General features: G+C 64.4%; 2 protein-coding genes across 5 annotated transcripts; one reads left to right on the forward strand and one right to left on the reverse strand.

Moving 5' to 3' along the window:
• The first annotated feature begins 994 nt into the window (after positions 1 to 994).
• Positions 995 to 6374, forward strand: LOC136000717 (small ribosomal subunit protein eS19). 2 transcript variants are annotated; one of them, XM_065654664.1, is made up of 6 exons: positions 995 to 998; positions 1752 to 1822; positions 2874 to 2974; positions 4818 to 5001; positions 6152 to 6206; positions 6319 to 6374. In XM_065654664.1, the coding sequence occupies exons 2-6, from the start codon at positions 1752 to 1754 to the stop codon at positions 6343 to 6345; spliced, it is 438 nt and encodes a 145-aa protein (XP_065510736.1). In that variant the 5' UTR covers positions 995 to 998; the 3' UTR covers positions 6346 to 6374. The 2 variants fall into 2 exon arrangements, with proteins under 2 accessions (XP_065510736.1, XP_065510735.1); XM_065654663.1 differs by lacking the exon at positions 995 to 998 and adding an exon at positions 1598 to 1676.
• LOC136000716 (uncharacterized PE-PGRS family protein PE_PGRS54-like) lies at positions 6101 to 15258 on the reverse strand. 3 transcript variants are annotated; one of them, XM_065654662.1, is made up of 6 exons: positions 14711 to 15258; positions 13061 to 13183; positions 11954 to 12130; positions 9715 to 9852; positions 8705 to 9205; positions 6101 to 7656 (listed from the first exon to the last, which is right to left on the reverse strand). In XM_065654662.1, the coding sequence occupies exons 2-6, from the start codon at positions 13176 to 13178 to the stop codon at positions 7244 to 7246; spliced, it is 1347 nt and encodes a 448-aa protein (XP_065510734.1). In that variant the 5' UTR covers positions 13179 to 13183; positions 14711 to 15258; the 3' UTR covers positions 6101 to 7243. The 3 variants fall into 3 exon arrangements, with proteins under 3 accessions (XP_065510734.1, XP_065510733.1, XP_065510732.1); XM_065654661.1 differs by lacking the exon at positions 14711 to 15258 and adding an exon at positions 13698 to 13925 and having other exon boundaries at positions 6101 to 7635; XM_065654660.1 differs by lacking the exon at positions 14711 to 15258 and adding an exon at positions 13698 to 13923.
• Positions 15259 to 18423: the final 3165 nt, after the last annotated feature.

Genomic DNA, 18423 nt, shown 5'->3' on the forward strand with positions numbered 1-18423 from the left:
CGGGGACACCCTTGGGGACACCCTTGGGGACACAGGGACACCCTGGGGACACCACAGAGGTGGCCTGGGGACACATGGGGACCATGTGGGGACCATGGGGACACCATAGGGGTGGCCTAGGGACACATGGGCACCATGGGGACACCATGGGGACACCATAGGGGTGGCACAGGAACACGATGGGGACACGGGGACATCATGGGGACACCACAGGGGTGGCCTGGGGACATAAGGACAGCGTGGGGACACCGTGGGGACAACAGGACACCCTGGGGACACCACAGGGGTGGCCTGGGGACACATGGGCACCATGGGGACACCATAGGGGTGGCCTAGGGACACATGGACACCGTGGGGACACCATAGAGTTGGGCTGGGGACACGTGGGGAGCATGGAGACACCACGGGGACACCATAAGGGTGGCACAGGGACACTGTGGGGACATCAGGACATCATGGGGACACCACAGGGGTGGCCTGGGGACACATGGGCACCATGGGGGCACCATGGGGACACCGTTGGGAAAACAGGACACCCTGGGGACACCATAGGGGTGGCCTGGGGACACAGGCAGACCCTTGGGGACACTCCAGGGACACCCTGGGGACACGGGGACATCATGGGGACACCACAGGGGTGGCCTGGGGACACATGGGCACCATGTGGACACCATGGGGACACCAGGACACCCTTGGGGACACCATAGGAGTGGCCTAGGGGCACACGGACAGCATGGGGGCACATTGGCACCATGGGGGCACCACGGGGGTGGCCTGGGGACACACGGACACCATGGGGACACCATGGGGTGGCACAGGGACCCCGTGGGGCCCCGGGGCCGCGCCCCGAACGCACCTGGAGCGGCGGCGCCCGCCCGCAGCGGCTCCCGACGCCAAATGAGCCGCGAACCGGCCCGAGCGGCGGGCGGTGGGCGGGGCCCCGCGGCGCCTCGGCCAATGGCAGCGCGGCGCCTCGCGGCCCAGCCAATGGCAGCGCGGCGCCTCGCCGGCCCAGCCAATGGGAGCGGGGAGGCGGGGCTTTGCGCACGGCCCCACGGCCGCTCTGAGGGGGCGTTTTGCGCACGGCCCCGCCGCCGCTCGGGGGGGGGGGGGGGGGGCGTGGCGTTTTGCGCACGGCCCCAGGGGCCCGCGGGCGGTGCCCAGGCACCAAAACCCGCCCGTTTGGCCCCAAAAAGGCGCCGCGGTGACGCCAAAGCCGCCCGGGGGGTCGCTCGGCGGGGCCGCCTCGCAGCCGCCTGCCCGGCACGTTGCCGCTTTTCCCCCCGCGGCCAATCAGGACGCGCGTTGTAACGGCGGGGCGGGGCGGGGAGCCAATCAGCGCCGCGCTTGCAACGCGAGGGCGGCTTCCCGCCCTTTCCGCGCGGCAGCCAATCAGCGGCGGGGGGCGGAGCGAGGCGGAACCAATCCCAGCGCGCGGGGGGGGGTGGTGGCGGAGAGACCACGTGATGCTGGGCGCCACCATTTCGCTGCGGGGGCGGGGGGGGGGCGGAACTACAGATGTCCCGCCCCCTCTCGCCGCCCATTGGTCAGCGCGCAGTCTCGCCGCCGCGGATTGGTGGAGAGGCTCTCGCGAGACTCGCGGCGCGGCGCCTACCCCCGGCGCGGTCCTAAGCTCCGCCTCTTCCTGCGGCGCCCAGCGAGGAAGCGGCAGCGCGGTCGGTAACGGGGGCGGGGGGGGGGAGCTGGATCCCGGTCCCGCCGGGGGCTGAGCGGCCTTTGTGTCCCCGCAGATGCCGGGGGTGACGGTGAAGGACGTGAACCAGCAGGAGTTCGTGCGGGCGTTGGCCGCTTTCCTTAAAAAGTGAGTTGCGGGGGGGGGAGACGGGGTTGTTAGCGGGGGGCGGTCCTGGTGTCTCTCGGGAGGGTCCTGGGGGTCCTAAAGGGGCTCCCCGGGGTCCTAAAGGGATCCTCAGGGGCTCCCCGGGGTCCTAGAGGCGCTCCCCGGGGTCCTAAAGGGGCTCCCCGGGGTCCTAGAGGGATCCCCAGGGTCCTAAAGGGGCTCCCCGGGGTCCTAAAGGGATCCTCAGGGGCTCCCCAGGGGCTCCCCAGGGTCCTAGAGGGGCTCCCCGGGGTCCTAAAGGGGCTCCCCAGGTCCTAAAGGGATCCCCAGGGGCTCCCCGGGGTCCTAAAGGGGCTCTCCAGGTCCTAAAGGGATCTCCAGGGGCTCCCCGGGGTCCTAAAGGGATCCCCATGGTCCTAAAGGGATCCTCAGGGGATCCCCAGGGGCTCCCCATGGTCCTAGAGGGCATCCCCGGGGTCTTAAAGGGATCCCCGGGTCTTAAAGAGGCTCCCCAGGGTCCTAGAGGGGATCCCCGGGGTCCTAAAGGGATCCCCAGGGGCTCCCCGGGGTCCTAGAGGGGCTCCCCGGGGTCCTAGAGGGGCTCCCCAGGGGTCCTAAAGGGGCTCCCCGGGGTCCTAAAGGGGCTCCCCGGGGTCCTAAAGGGGCTCCCCAGGGTCCTAAAGGGGCTCCCCAGGTCCTAAAGGGGCTCCCCGGGTCCTAAAGGGATCTCCAGGGGCTCCCCGGGTCCTAAAGGGATCTCCAGGGGCTCCCCAGGGTCCTAAAGGGGCTCCCCGGGGTCCTAAAGGGATCCCCAGGGTCCTAAAGGGGCTCCCCAGGTCCTAAAGGGATCCCCAGGGGCTCCCCGGGGTCCTAAAGGGGCTCCCCGGCGTTCCAAAGGGCTCCCCGGGGTCCTAGAGGGGATCCCCAGGGGCTCCCCATGGTCCTAGAGGCACTCCCCGGGATCCTAAAGGGGCTCCCCAGGGTCCTAAAGGGATCCCGGGGATGGTTCCCGTGTCCCCGGGGGTGTCCCCTGTGTCTCCGGTGCCGTTACCGGTCGTTTCCCCCCCCTCAGGTCGGGGAAGCTGAAGGTTCCGGAATGGGCGGACACGGTGAAACTGGCCAAGCACAAGGAGCTGGCGCCGTACGATGAGAACTGGTTCTACACACGGGCCGGTGGGTCACGGGGGCCGGGGGGGTCCTGGTTACCGGGGAGATGAGTTACCGGGGCCCATCCCCTTGGTTATCGGTTACTGGGGGGGTTCATGGTTCTGGTCCTCTCGGTAACTGGCTTACCGAGGCGTTCCCAGTTCTGTTCCCGGTTCCATTCCTGGTTCCATTCCCAGTTCTAACCCCCAGTTCCATTCCCAGTTCTAATTCCCAGTTCTAACCCCCAGTCCCATTCCCAGTTCTAACCCCCAGTTCCCAGTTCCCTTCCCAGTTCCCTTCCCAGTTCTAACCCCCAGTTCCCTTCCCAGTTCTAACCCCCAGTTCCCTTCCCAGTTCTAACCCCCAGTTCCCTTCCCAGTTCCCTTCCCAGTTCCCTTCCCAGTTCTAACCCCCAGTCCCGGTTCCCTTCCCAGTTCCATTCCCAGTTCTAACCCCCAGTCCCATTCCCAGTTCTAACCCCCAGTTGCCAGTCCCATTCCCAGTTCCATTCCCAGTCCTAACTCCTGGTTCCCGGTCCGGTTCCCAGTCCTAACCCCCGGTTCCATTCCCAGTTCTGATCCCTGCTTCCCAGTTCCCTTCCCAGTTCCCTTCCCAGTTCTAACCCCCAGTTCCCTTCCCAGTTCTAACCCCCAGTTCCCTTCCCAGTTCCCTTCCCAGTTCCCTTCCCAGTTCCCTTCCCAGTTCCCTTCCCAGTTCCCTTCCCAGTTCTAACCCCCAGTCCCATTCCCAGTTCCAACCCCCAGTTCCCAGTCCCATTCCCAGTTCCATTCCCAGTCCTAACTCCTGGTTCCCGGTCCGGTTCCCAGTCCTAACCCCTGGTTCCATTCCCAGTTCTGATCCCCACTTTCCAGTTCCCTTCCCAGTTCCGTTCGCAGTTCTAACCCTGGTTCCCAGTTCTAACCCAGTGTACAGGGGGTTTCCCATTCCTGGGCTGCTACTGGAGGTGTTTCCCAGTGTGTTACTGGGGTTTATTCCCAGTTCTAACCCCCCCATTTCCCAGTGTCCCCCCTGCAGCTTCCCCCGGCTGCCAGGTCTACCTAGGGCTGGTTCCCAAGCCAGGGCGGGGGGGTCCCATTTCCCAGTTCATTCCCAGTTCCAAACCAGCTCTAACCCCTACGTACGGGGGGGTTCCCGGTTGCATCTGACCCTGTTCTCTCCCCCCGCAGCCTCAGTGTGTTCCTGGGGAGTTATTCCCAATCCTAACACCCCCATCTCCTGGTACCTCCCCATGGGCTGCCAGGTCTACCCAGGGCTGCCAGGTCTACCCAGGGCTGGTTCCCAAGCCGGGGGGGTCGCATTTCCCAGTTCATTCCCAGTTCCAAACCAGCTCTAACCCCTACATACGGGGGGGTTCCCGGTTGCATCTGACCCTGTTCTCTCCCCCCGCAGCCTCAGTGTGTTCCTGGGGAGTTATTCCCAATCCTAACACCCCCATCTCCTGGTACCTCCCCATGGGCTGCCAGGTCTACCCAGGGCTGGTTCCCAAGCCGGGGGGGGCGCATTTCCCAGTTCATTCCCAGTTCCAAACCAGCTCTAACCCCTACGTATGGGGGGGTTCTCGGTTGCATCTGACCCTGTTCTCTCCCCCCGCAGCCTCAGTGTGTTCCTGGGGAGTTATTCCCAATCCTAACACCCCCATTTCCTGGTACCTCCCCATGGGCTGCCAGGTCTACCCAGGGCTGCCAGGTCTACCCAGGGCTGCCAGGTCTACCTAGGGCAGGTTCCCAAGCTGGGGCGGGGGGGGGGGGGGGGGGCCATTTTCCTGTTCATTCCCAGTTCCAAACCAGCTCTAACCCCTACGTACGGGGGGGTTCCCGGTTGCATCTGACCCTGTTCTCTCCCCCCGCAGCCTCGGCCGCCCGTCACCTTTATCTCCGTGGCGGCGCCGGCTCCGGAGCCCTGACCGCCGTGTACGGGGGGCGGCAGCGCCGGGGGGTCCGGCCCAGTCGCTTCAGCCGCGGTTCGGGCTCCGTGGCCCGGCGGGTGCTGCAGGCGCTCGAGGGGCTGCGCATGGTGGAGCGCGACCAGGACGGGTCAGTTTCGGGCCAAAAAACCCCTCTTTTGGGGCTTTTCTGGCTCTTCAGAGCTTTATTTCCGCTGCTTTGGGGCACTTTGGGGCTTCAGCAGCCTGTTTGGGTGGCGCTTTTGGGGGTTTTTTGCTCTAAAATCCTTTGGGTTTTCCCTTTAAAATCTTTGGCTTTCCCTTTAAAATATTTTGGTTTCCCCTTTAAAATCCTGGTTTTAAAGCCCCTTGGTTTTCCCTTTAAAATGTTTGGGTTTCCCTTTAAAAATCCCCCTTTTCCCCCCAAAAAATCCCGCTTTCACTTTTAAAATCTTTTTTTCCCTCTTTGAAATCAAATTTTTCAAAAGAAAATCCCTTTTTCCCCAAAAAAATGCCAGTTCCACCCCCCCAAAAAATTCACATTTTCACTTTTAAAATAGTTTTTTCACTTTAAAACCTTTCTTTAAAAAAAAATCCCTTTTTTACCCCCAAAATCTCCTTTCCCTCCAAAAAATCTCTTTTCCCCTCAAAAAAATTCCTTTTTCCTCCTGCAAAAAATCCCTTTTTTCCTCAGAAATTCCCATTTTTCCTTCTCAAAAATCCACTTTTTTTGTCCTCCAAACTCCCCTTTTTCCCCCAAAAAATATCAATTTCCCCCCTTTTCCCCAAAAAACCCTCCCCTTTTTCACCCTAAAAAAACTGTTTCCCCCCCCCAAAAGTCCTTTTTCCCTCAAAAAAATTCCTTTTTTTCCCTCAAATTCCTTTTTTTTCCCTCAAAAAAATTCCTTTTTTTCCCCTCAAAAAAATTCCTTTTTTTCCCTCAAAAAAATTCCTTTTTTCCCCTAAAAAATCCCCATTTCTTCCCCCAAAACCTCCCCGTTTCTCCCCCCAAAAAAAGCATTTTTCCCCCCAAAAATCCCCATTTTTTTTCCCCTTCAAAATCCCTTTTCCTCCCCATTTCCCCCTTTAACCGATTCCCCCCTCTTTATTGCTTTTATTTATTTATTTTTTTAAATTATTTGTTTAATTTTTTTATTTTTATTTTACTGTTATGCCCTTTTTCCCCCAAACCCCCACATTTTTCCGTCAATCCCTTTATCCCCCCCCCCCCCTTTTTGTAGAAATGCCCGTTTTTGTCTCACGGACCCGTTTTTCCCCCGTTTTTCCCCGTTTTTCCCCAGCGGGCGCAAACTGACCCCCCAGGGCCAGCGGGACCTGGACCGAATCGCCGGGCAGGTGCGTTTCGGGGCGAATTCCCGCGGTTCCGGGCAAAGCCGCCCGTGTTGGAGCGGCGCGCGGCGTTCCGTGGCTCTTTGCCCAATTCCGGCCGCTTTGGCCTCGTTCGCAGGTGGCGGCCGCCGGCAAGAAGCACTGAGGAGCCCAATAAAGGATTTGCCGACGGTTCTGGGCTGAAATGAGCCAAAAATGGGGGGAAATGGGCCCAAAACGGGGGGTTGGGGGAACGGGAGAGCTTCAGGGGGGACCCGAAATGGGCGGAAATGGACCCGAAATGGGGGAAAAAAGGTCCTGAAATGGGGGAAAAAAGGTCCTGAAATGGGGGAAAAAAGGTCCTGAAATGGGGGGGAAAAGGTCCTGAAATGGGGGGAAATTGCCCCAAAGTGTAAAGGGGGGATCCCAAAATGGGGGGAAATGGGCCCGAAATGGGGGGAAATGGGCCCAAAATGAGGGGAAATGGGCCCAAAATGGGGGGAAATGGGCCCAAAATGGGGGGAAATGGGCCCGAAATGGGGGGAAATGGGCCCAAAATGAGGGGGAAATGGGCCCGAAATGGGGGGAAATGGGCCCAAAATGAGGGGAAATGGGCCCAAAATCAGGGGAAATGGGCCCGAAATGGGGGGAAATGGGCCCAAAATGGGGGGAAATGGGCCCAAAATGGGAGGAAATTGAGCCTGAATGGGGAGAAATGGACCCAAAATGGGCCAAAAATGGGGGGAAATGGACCCAAAACAGAGAGAAATGAACCCGAAATGGGGGGAAATGGGCCCGAAATGAAGGGAAATGGGCCAAAAATGGGGAGAAATGGACCCAAAACAGGGAGAAATGAACCCGAAATGAAGGGAAATGCACCCAAAATTGAGGGAAATGGCCCCAAGCGGGGAGAAATGGCCCAAAGCGGGGGACCCAGGCGTCCGGGGGGACCCAGGTGTCCGGGGGGGCCCCGCCCCCAATGAGCAGGCCCCGCCCCCTCGTTCCACCACAACCGTTTATTGGCTGGGGGGGGGGGGGGGGGGGCTTTCCTGGCCCCGCCCCCTCTAGAGGAGGGGCAGGAGCAGGAGGGGGAGGAGCCAGGAGGCCCCGCCCCCCGGGTGGCCCCGCCCCACCGGGCCCTCGGTGCCGCCCTGGCCCTCCGGGGGGCGCCCGGCCCGCCCCGCCGCCATCTTGCCGCTGGCGTCACCGTCGCCCCCGCCGACGCTCCCATTGGCGCCGGCGGCCATATTGGTTCCGGCCCGGCCGCCGGTGACGTCGCCGCCGACCCCGCTGGTGCTTCCGTTGACCCCTGTGACGTCACTGTTGACCCCTGTGACGTCACCGCTGGCCCCTGTGATGTCACCGTTGACCCCTGTGACGTCACCGCTGGCCCCTGTAATGTCACTGTTGGCCCCGTTGGTGCTTCCGTTGACCCCGACGGCGTCACCGTTGACCCCTATGACGTCACCGTTGACCCCTATGACATCACCATTGACCGCTATGACGTCACCATTGACCCCATTGACGTCACCATTGACCCCGTTGATGTCACTATTGACCCCATTGACGTCACCATTGACCCCATTGACGTCACCATTGACCGCTATGACGTCACCATTGACCCCGTTGACATCACCCTTGACCCCGTTGACGTCACCCTGATGACCCCGCCATTGACACCGGCGGCCATATTGGCGCCGGCCTCATCACCTTTGATGCTTCCGTTGACCCCATTGACGCCCCCGTTGGCGCTTCCGTTGGCCCTGCTGACATCACCCTTGACCCCATTGACCCCAACCAGCCCACCATTGACACCGGCGGCCATATTGGCGCCGGCCTCATCACCTTTGACGTCGCCATTGGCACTTCCATTGACCCCGTTGACGTCACCGTTGACCCCGTTGACGTCACCATTGACCCCATTGATGCCATCGTTGACCCCATTGATGTCACCGTTGACCCCATTGACGTCACCATTGACCGCTATGACATCACCCTTGACCCCGTTGACGTCACCCTGATGACCCCGCCATTGACACCGGCGGCCATATTGGCGCCGGCCTCATCACCTTTGAGGCTTCCGTTGACCCCATTGACGCCCCCGTTGGCGCTTCCGTTGACCCCGTTGACATCACCCTTGACCCCATTGACCCCAACCAGCCCACCATTGACACCGGCGGCCATATTGGTGCCGGCCTCATCACCTTTGACGTCGCCATTGGCGCTTCCGTTGACCATGTTGACGCTTCCGTTGACCCCGTTGACGTCACCGTTGACCCCGTTGACCCCGTTGGCGCTTCCGTTGACCCCGTTGACATCACCCTTGACCCCACTGACCCCAACCAGCCCACCATTGACACCGGCGGCCATATTGGCGCCGGCCTCATCACCTTTGATGCTTCCGTTGACCCCATTGACGCCCCCATTGGTGCTTCCGTTGACCCCGTTGACATCACCCTTGACCCCATTGACCCCAACCAGCCCACCATTGACACCGGCGGCCATATTGGCACCGGCCTCATCACCTTTGACGTCGCCGTTGGCGCTTCCGTTGAACCCGTTGGCGCTTCCGTTGACCCCATTGACGTCACCGTTGACCCCGTTGACGTCACCGTTGACCCCGTTGACCCCGTTGACGCTTCCATTGACCCCGTTGACGTCACCGTTGACCCCATTGACGCCTCCGTTGACCCCGTTGGTGCTTCCGTTGACCCCATTGACGCCACCGTTGACGCCGCCGCCCCCGGCGGCCATGTTTCCCCGTCCGGCGGCCATCTTGCCGGTGCCGTCGCCGCCCGCGGGGGCGCGGCCGTGGGGCAGGAGCTGCAGGCGGGGCAGGTCGGGGGCGAAGAGGCCGTCGGTGCCGTTGTTGGTGCCGTCGTCGCCGTCGTCGGGCCCGGGCCCGTTGCAGAGGTCTCCGGTGCAGCAGGAGCCGCTCAGCGCCGCGTCGCCGTCCCCCCGTGGCTCCGCGGAGCAGTTCGCTTCGCGGGCGCAGCCCCGGACCTCCCGCCACAGCCGCCGGCCGCCTACAGGGGGCGCAGATCGGGCGGGGGGGGCGGCGTGTTCCTGCGTTCCCATGGGGCCGGTCGCCGTGGCGACCGCTAGGGACCCCCCCCCTCCGTGTGGTCGCCGTGGCAACCAGGAGGCCACGCCCCCCCCCCCCCGATTAGCAGCCAATGGGATCGCTCGGCCCCGCCCCCTCCCCGGCCACGCCCCCGCGCTCCCATTGGCTGCCGCCCTCTGCAGCTCTGCCCTCATGCTCCCATTGGCTCCCACCCAGCCCCGCCCCCGCGCTCCCATTGGCTCCCACCCTCCCCAGCCCCCTCCCTCCCATTGGCTCCCGCCCTCCCCAGCCCCGCCCCCTCCCTCCCATTGGCTCCCGCCCTCCCCAGCCCCGCCCCCGCCCACCCATTGGTCCCCGCCCCCCCAGCCCCGCCCCCTCCCTCCCATTGGTCCCCGCCCTCCCCAGCCCCGCCCCCTCCCTCCCATTGGCCCCCGTGCCCCGCCCCGCCGCCGCGCTCCCATTGGCCGGTACCCAGCGTCAGGGTGACGTTGCCACGGAAGCAGGCGCGCAGCTCCCCGGGGCAGCGCAGCACGCGGGGCGGCCGGCACGCGCCCGTGTCCGGGCAGCCGAAGCAGCGCAGCCCCGTGGGCGGGGCCGGGCCGGTGCCGCCTGCGCGGGGGGCGGGGCGGGGGGCGGGGGGGTCAGCGGGGTCAGAGGGGTCAGGGGGGTCAGAGGGGTCAGAGGGGTCAGAGCGGTCAGAGGGGTCAGGGGGGTCAGAGGGGTCAGAGGGGTCAGTGGGGTCAGAGGGGTCAGAGGGGTCAGAGGGGTCAGAGGGGTCAGGGGGGTCAGAGGGGTCAGCAGGGTCAGAGGGTCAGCGGGGTCAGGGGGGTCAGAGGGGTCAGTGGGGTCAGAGGGGTCAGCGGGGTCAGAGGGGTCAGAGGGGTCAGGGGGGTCAGAGGGGTCAGAGGGGTCAGAGGGGTCAGGGGGGTCAGAGGGGTCAGAGGGGTCAGTGGGGTCAGAGGGGTCAGAGGGGTCAGAGGGGTCAGAGGGGTCAGGGGGGTCAGAGGGGTCAGCGGGGTCAGCGGGGTCAGGGGGGTCAGCGGGGTCAGCGGGGACCGGGATAAACCGGGATAACCCAGTTCAGCCCAGTCCCCCCAGTCCCTTCTAACCCCTCCCAGTCTCCTCCAGTTCCTCCCAGTTCCCTCCCAGTATAAACCAGTTCCCTCCCAGTCCCCCCATTGACCCCCATTGACCCCCATTGCCCCCCCCAGTCCCCCCACTGACCCCATTGACCCCATTGTCCCCCCAGTCCCCCCATTGACCCCCATTGACCCCCATTGACCCCCATTGACCCTCCCAGTCCCCCCATTGACCCCACTGACCCCATTGCCCCCCCAGTCCCCCCATTAACCCCATTGCCCCCCCCAGTCCCCCCATTGACCCCCATTGACCCCATTGTCCCCCCAGTCCCCCCATTAACCCCATTGCTCCCCCCAGACCCCCCATTGACCCCATTGACCCCATTGACCCCCATTCACCCCCAGTCCCCCCATTGACCCCCATTGACCCCCATTGACCCCCCAGTCCCCCCATTGACCCCATTGACCCCCATTGACCCCGTTGTCCCCCCAGTCCCCCCACTGACCCCATTGACCCCACTGACCCCCCATTGACCCCATTGACCCCATTGCCCCCCCCAGTCCCCCCATTAACCCCATTGCCCCCCCCAGACCCCCCATTGACCCCATTGACCCCATTGACCCCCATTCACCCCCAGTCCCCCCATTGACCCCCATTGACCCCCATTGACCCTCCCAGTCCCCCCATTGACCCCACTGACCCCATTGCCCCCCCAGTCCCCCCATTAACCCCATTGCCCCCCCCAGTCCCCCCATTGACCCCCATTGACCCCCATTGACCCCCATTGACCCCCATTGACCCTCCCAGTCCCCCCATTGACCCCACTGACCCCATTGCCCCCCCAGTCCCCCCATTAACCCCATTGCCCCCCCCAGTCCCCCCATTGACCCCCATTGACCCCATTGTCCCCCCAGTCCCCCCATTAACCCCATTGCTCCCCCCAGACCCCCCATTGACCCCCATTGACCCCCCAGTCCCCCCATTGACCCCATTGACCCCCATTGACCCCATTGTCCCCCCAGTCCCCCCATTAACCCCATTGCCCCCCCCAGACCCCCCATTGACCCCCATTGACCCCCATTGCCCCCCCCAGTCCCCCCACTGACCCCATTGACCCCATTGTCCCCCCAGTCCCCCCATTGGCTCCCATTGACCCCCATTGACCCCCATTGACCCTCCCAGTCCCCCCATTGACCCCACTGACCCCATTGTCCCTCCAGTCCCCCCATTAACCCCATTGCCCCCCCCAGACCCCCTATTGACCCCCATTGACCCCCATTGACCCCCATTGACCCCATTGCCCCCCCAGTCCCCCCATTAACCCCATTGCCCCCCCAGACCCCCCATTGACCCCATTGACCCCCATTGCCCCCCCCAGACCCCCCATTGACCCCCATTGACCCCCATTGACCCCTTACTGACCCTCCCAGTCCCCCCATTGACCCCACTGACCCCATTGCCCCCCCAGTCCCCCATTGACCCCCATTGACCCCCATTGTCCCCCCGGTCCCCCCACTGACCCCACTGACCCCACTGACCCCACTGACCCCGCTGACCCCGCTGACCCCCCTGACCCCACTGACCCCCCTGACCCCGCTGACCCCCCGCCGCCCCCGCCCCCCCGCCGTACCGGCGGCGGGCAGCGCCTCCTGCTGGCCGAGCGGCAGGTCGCGGTTGCAGCCCCGCCCCCCCCGGCAGTGGCGCCGGCGGGAGAACAGCACCAGCCCGGCCAGCTGCAGCGCGCGGGCGTGGCCGCCGGGCTGGCCCCGCCCACAGCCCCGCCCCCCCAGCCAGAACCGCCCGTGGCCTGCGGGGACACAGGCGTCCGGGAGGGACCCAGGAGGGCGGGGGGACCCAGGCGTTCGGGGGGACCCAGGAGGGCAGGGGGACCCAGGAGGGCGGGAGGGACCCAGGCGTTCGGGGGGACCCAGGCGTTCGGGGGGACCCAGGAGGGCGGGGGGACCCAGGCGTTCGGGGGGACCCAGGAGGGCAGGGGGACCCAGGCGTTCGGGAGGGACCCAGGAGTGCGGGGAGGGACCCAGGCATCCGGGGGGACCCAGGTGTTCAGGAGGGACACAGGCATTCGGGGGGACCCAGGAGTGCGGGGGGACCCAGGCGTTCGGGAGGGACCCAGGAGTGTGGGAGGGACCCAGGAGTGCGGGAGGGACCCAGGAGTGCGGGGGGACCCAGGCGTTCGGGGGGGGACCCAGGCGTTCGGGGGGACCCAGGTGTTCAGGAGGGACACAGGCGTTCGGGGGGACCCAGGAGTGTGGGAGGGACCCAGGAGTCCGGGGAGGGACCCAGGCGTTCAAGGAGGGACCCAGGAGTTCGGGCCGCACATTTCACCACCCCATAGGGGACCCAGGTGTCTGGGCCCTATAGAAAGGACCCAGGCATCCGGGCCCCACACCATCTCCCCCCATAAAACAGACCCAGGCATCCGGGGAACCCCCCCCCCACGCCCACATATGGGACCCAGGCGTCCAGCCCCACACCCCCCATAGGGGACCCAGGTGTCCAGGAGGAACCCAGGCGTCCGGGACCCCTTTCCCGCCCCCCCCGTAAAAAGGACCCAGGCGTCCCGGGACCCTCCGATCCCCTCCCCAACAGGGAACCCAGGCATCCGGGACTCCCCCATTCCCCCCCGGTACGGGCCCCGGGGGTCCAGCCCCACACCCCCTCCCGGGGACCCAGGCGTCCGGGCCCCACAGAAGGGACCCCGGCGTCCGGGACTCACTCCAGACCACGGCCCCAAGGGCCTCGACGCAGACGTCGCTCTCTGGGGGGCACGAGACCATTTCGGCCCCATCGCAGCCCCCGGTGTCTGACCCACAGCTCAGGCACTCCAGACCCATAGATCCTGCCCCATAGAGAGATATAGACCCATACATCCTGCCCCATAGAGATAGACCCATAGAACCTGCCCCATAGAGAGATACAGCCCATAGGTCCAGCCCCACAGAGCCCTGACGCCCCCCTGCCCCACAGATCCGGCCCTATAGATCCAGCCCCACAGAGCCCTGACGCCCCCCTGCCCCACAGATCCGGCCCTATAGATCCAGCCCCACAGAGCCCTGACACCCCCCTGCCCCACAGATCCGGCCCTATAGATCCAGCCCCACAGAGCCCTGACAACCCCCTGCCCCACAGATCCGGCCCTATAGATCCAGCCCCACAGATCCCTGACACCCCCCTGCCCCACAGATCCGGCCCTATAGAGCCCTGATATCCCCCTGCCCCATAGCTCCTGTCCCCACAGATCCAGCCCCATAGATCCTGCCCCACACCCGGCCCCGTGACACCCTCCACGCCAGCCCCCCAAGTCCCCCCCCAGCCCCACAAGTGCCCCAGCCCCACAAGTGCCCCCGGCCCACCTGGCAGCAGCAGCAGCAGCAGCAGCCGCAGCCCCCCCGGGGCTCCCCCCACATCCCGGCCCCACATCGCGGCTGTTCCGTGGGGCGCGGCTGCCGCCCCCACTTATGGGTGCGGGAAGCGGGCGGGGCCGGGGCGGGGCCGCCGGGGGGGGGACCCGCCCCATAGGGGTCAATGACCCACGGAGCCGGCCCCATAGATCCTGCCCCATAGATCCGTGCTATAGCCCGGCCCCATAGAGCCGCCCCAGAACCCCGCCGCATACATCTGCCCCATAGATCCTGCCCCATAGAGCTGTGCTATAGCCCGGCCCCATAGAGCCGCCCCAGAACCCCGCCGTATACATCTGCCCCATAGATCCTGCCCCATAGAGCTGTGCTATAGGCCGGCCCCATAGAGCTGCCTCAAAACCCCGCCGCATACATCTGCCCCATAGATCCTGCCCCACAGCTCTGCCCCGGAGCTACTCCCCAGAAATCTGCCCCGTAGCTCTGCCCCATAGATCCCTGACCCCCCCCCCATAGATCCAACCCACGGATCCGCACCGTAGCTCTGCCCCATAGATCTCTCCTATAGTCCTGGTCCCATAGATCTGCCCCATAGATCCCTGACACCCCCTGCCCCATTGATCCTGCCCTGTAACTCAGCCCCCCAGCTCCTGCCCCATAGATCTGCCCCATATCCCAGCCCCATAACCCTGCCCCATAGATCCGCCCCATAACCCAGCCCCATAACCCTGCCCCATAGATCCGCCCTATATCCCAGCCCCATAACCCTGCCCCATAGATCCGCCCCATATCCCAGCCCCATAACCCTGCCCCATAGCTCCGCCCCATATCCCAGCCCCATAACCCTGCCCCATAGATCCGCCCCATAACCCAGCCCCATAACCCTGCCCCATAGATCCGCCCCATAACCCAGCCCCATAACCCTGCCCCATAGATCCGCCCCATAACCCAGCCCCATGGATTCCCCCCCCCCGGCCCAGCCCTGACTCACCCCCCAAGTGACTCACCCCATAGCGGGGGGAGGAAGGGCGCCCCGCCCTGCCCCACACAGGTGGGGCCCGAACGCCTGGGTCCCCCCGGGGGGCAGGGCGGGGCGGGGGGGGAGGGGTGGGACCCAGGCGTCCGGGCTCCCCTCCCCCCACCGAGCCAGCGCCAATTAATGAACTTTCGTTAATTAGAGAGAAATAAGGCGGCGGGGGGAGACACCACAGAGGGGACCCAGGCGTCCGGGCCCCACAAAAAGGACCCAGGCATTCGGGCCCCATAGAGACACCTCCTGCCCCGTAGTTTCCCATTCAACCCATAGATCTGACCCATAGGTCTCTCCTGACCCATAGATTCCCCTCTCCCCTCCCAAAAAAAAAAAAAGGGACCCAGGCATCCCAGAGGGACCCAGGAGTTCGGGGGGGGACCCAGGAGTTCGGGAGGGACCCAGGCGTTCGGGAGGGACCCCTGGGCAGGGGGCGGAGCCTCCGGGCAAACCCCGCCCTCCCCCGAACGCCTGGGTCCCCCCCGAACTCCTGGGTCCCCCCCGAACTCCTGGGTCCCCTCCCGAACTCCTGGGTCCCCCCCGAACTCCTGGGTCCCTCCCGAACTCCTGGGTCCCTCCCCGAACTCCTGGGTCCCCCCCGAACTCCTGGGTCCCTCCCGAACTCCTGGGTCCCCCCGGACACCTGGGTCCCCCCCAATGACATCACACAGAGGCGGCCAATCACGTTGAGTTTTATTAGTTACAACTGGGGAGTGGGGGGGTGGGGCCCAAACTCCTGGGTCCCTCCCGAACTCCTGGGTCCCCTCCCGGACGCCTGGGTCCCTCCCGAACTCCTGGGTCCCTCCCGAACTCCTGGGTCCCCCCGCACTCCTGGGTCCCCCCGAACTCCTGGGTCCCTCAGCGCAGCAGCAGGGGGAGGGGCAGCAGCAGGAGGGGGAGGGGCCGCAGCGGGGGGGCGGCACCGCTGAGCCCCTGCGGCCCCGCCCGCAGGGTGGCGGGGGGGGGAGGGGGCGGGCAGAGCGGGGGAGGGGCCGGAGCCGCGGGGGCGACGTCGTCGGCAGCGCCGGGGGCCGTGGTGACAAACCCCATTGTGTGGGCGTCACCCCCATAGACGCCAGTTGTGGCCCCAGCGGGGTCACTGGTGACACTGGGTGGCTCCGTCCCCCCCATATCAACGTCCCCATTGGTGACACCCCCCACATTGTCACATCCCGGTGACACGGTGTCCCCCGTATTATTGTCCTCATTGGTGGTGACGTCGTCATTGTCACCTATGGGGGACGCAGTGACAATGTTGACCATGGTGGTGGCATCTCCAGGAGCTTCGGTGACGTCTCCAAAAGCGTCGCTGGGGTCACTGGTGACACTGGGTTGGTCACTGGGGACACTGGGTTGGTCACTGGGGACACTGGGTTGACGAGTCCCCCCCATACCAACGTCCCCATTGGTCACCGCAAGGACTTTGTCACCAACCGGGGCCGTGGTGACAAACCCCATTGTGTTGGCGTCACCCCCATAGACACCAGTTGTGGCCCCAGTTGGGTCACTGGTGACACTGGGTTGACCAGTCGCCCCCACAGCGACGTCCCCATCGGTCACACCCACCACATTGTCACATCCCGGTGACACGGTGACAACGTCGCCGATGGTGGTGGCATCTAAAGGGGCTTCGGTGACGCGTCCCCAAGGGTCCCAAGGGCCGCAGGTGACAACGGGTTGACCCGTCCCCCCCATATTAACATCCCCATTGGTGGTGATGTCGTCATTGTCACCTCCTGGTGACACGGTGACAACGTCGACCATGGTGGTGGCATCTGCAGGGGCTTCGGTGACGTCCCCAAAAGCGCCGCTGGGGTCACTGGTGACACTGGGTTGGTCACTGGGGACACTGGGTTGACCCGTCCCCCCCATACCAACGTCCCCATTGGTCACCGCAAGGACTTTGTCACCAACCGGGGCCGTGGTGACAAACCCCATTGTGTTGGCGTCACCCCCATAGACACCAGTTGTGGCCCCAGTTGGGTCACTGGTGACACTGGGTTGACCAGTCGCCCCCACAGCGATGTCCCCATTGGTGACACCCACCACATTGTCACATCCCGGTGACACGGTGACAACGTTGCCCATGGTGGTGGCATCTAAAGGGGCTTCGGTGACGCGTCCCCAAGTGTCCCCAGGGCCGCAGGTGACGACGGGTTGACCCATCCCCCCCGTATTATCGTCCCCCTTGGTGATGACGTCGTCATTGTCACCTATGGGGGAGGCGGTGACAACGTTGACCATGGTGGTGGCATCTCCAGGAGCTTCGGTGACGTCCCCAAAAGCGCCGCTGGGGTCACTGGTGACACTGGGTTGGTCACTGGTCACACTGGGTTGGTCACTGGGGACACTGGGTTGACCAGTCACCCCCATAGAAACGTCCCCATTGGTCACCGCAAGGACTTTGTCACCAACCGGGGCCGTGGTGACAAACCCCATTGTGTTGACGTCACCCCCATAGACACCAGTTGTGGCCCCAGTTGGGTCACTGGTGACACTGGGTTGACCAGTCGCCCCCACAGCGACGTCCCCATCGGTCACACCCACCACATTGTCACATCCCGGTGACACAGTGACAACATCGCCCATGGTGGTGGCATCTAAAGGGGCTTCGGTGACGCGTCCCCAAGGGTCCCAAGGGCCGCAGGTGACAACGGGTTGACCCGTCCCCCCCGTATTAACATCCCCATTGGTGGTGACGTCGTCATTGTCACTTATGGGGGACGCAGTGACAACGCCGACCATGGTGGTGGCATCTCCAGGAGCTTCGGTGACGTCTCCAAAAGCGCCGCTGGGGTCACTGGTGACACTGGGTTGGTCACTGGGGACACTGGCTTGACCAGTCGCCCCCATAGAAACGTCTCCATTGGTCACCGCAAGGACTTTGTCACCAACTGGGGCCGTGGTGACAAACCCCATTGTGTTGGCGTCACCCCCATAGACACCAGTTGTGGCCCCACTGGGGTCACTGGTGACACTGGGTTGACCAGTTGCCCCCACAAAGACGTCCCCATCGGTCACACCCACCACATTGTCACATCCCGGTGACACGGTGACAATGTCGCCCATGGTGGTGGCATCTAAAGGGGCTTCGGTGACGCGTCCCCAAGTGTCCCCAGGGCCGCAGGTGACAACGGCTTGACCCGTCCCCCCCTTATTATCGTCCCCATTGGTGGTGATGTCGTCATTGTCACCTCCTGGTGACACGGTGACAACGTTGACCATGGTGGTGGCATCTGCAGGGGCTTCGGTGACGTCTCCAAAAGCGCCGCTGGGGTCACTGGTGACACTGAGTTGGTCACTGGGGACACTGGGTTGGTCACTGGGGACACTGGGTTGACCCGTCCCCCCCATACCAACGTCCCCATTGGTCACCGCAAGGACTTTGTCACCAACCGGGGCCGTGGTGACAAACCCCATTGTGTTGGCGTCACCCCCATAGACACCAGTTGTGGCCCCACTGGGGTCACTGGGGACACTGGGTTGGTCACCGGGGACACTGGGTTGACCCGTCCCCCCCATATCAACGTCCCCATCGGTCACACCCACCACATTGTCACATCCCGGTGACACGGTGACAACGTTGCCCATGGTGGTGGCATCTAAAGGGGCTTCGGTGACGCGTCCCCAAGTGTCCCCAGGGCCGCAGGTGACACCAGCTTGACCCGTCCCCCCTGTATTAACATCCCC

The sequence above is a fragment of the Caloenas nicobarica genome, chromosome 34 (assembly GCF_036013445.1).
Source record: "Caloenas nicobarica isolate bCalNic1 chromosome 34, bCalNic1.hap1, whole genome shotgun sequence".
NCBI classification, from domain to species: Eukaryota; Metazoa; Chordata; class Aves; order Columbiformes; family Columbidae; genus Caloenas; species Caloenas nicobarica.

Coding starts and splice junctions, on each gene's coding strand:
- LOC136000717 (XM_065654664.1), top strand. CDS start 1,752: ATGCCGGGGGTGACGGTGAAGGACGTGAACCAGCAGGAGTTCGTGCGG. Junction 1,823..2,873: donor TTGGCCGCTTTCCTTAAAAA/GTGAGTTGCGGG, acceptor CCCCCCCCTCAG/GTCGGGGAAGCTGAAGGTTC. Junction 6,207..6,318: donor TGGACCGAATCGCCGGGCAG/GTGCGTTTCGGG, acceptor CCTCGTTCGCAG/GTGGCGGCCGCCGGCAAGAA.
- LOC136000716 (XM_065654660.1), bottom strand. CDS start 13,764: ATGTGGGGCCGGGATGTGGGGGGAGCCCCGGGGGGGCTGCGGCTGCTG. Junction 12,131..13,060: donor CCTTGGGGCCGTGGTCTGGA/GTGAGTCCCGGA, acceptor GTGTCCCCGCAG/GCCACGGGCGGTTCTGGCTG. Junction 9,206..9,714: donor CAACGTCACCCTGACGCTGG/GTACCGGCCAAT, acceptor CGCCCCCTGTAG/GCGGCCGGCGGCTGTGGCGG.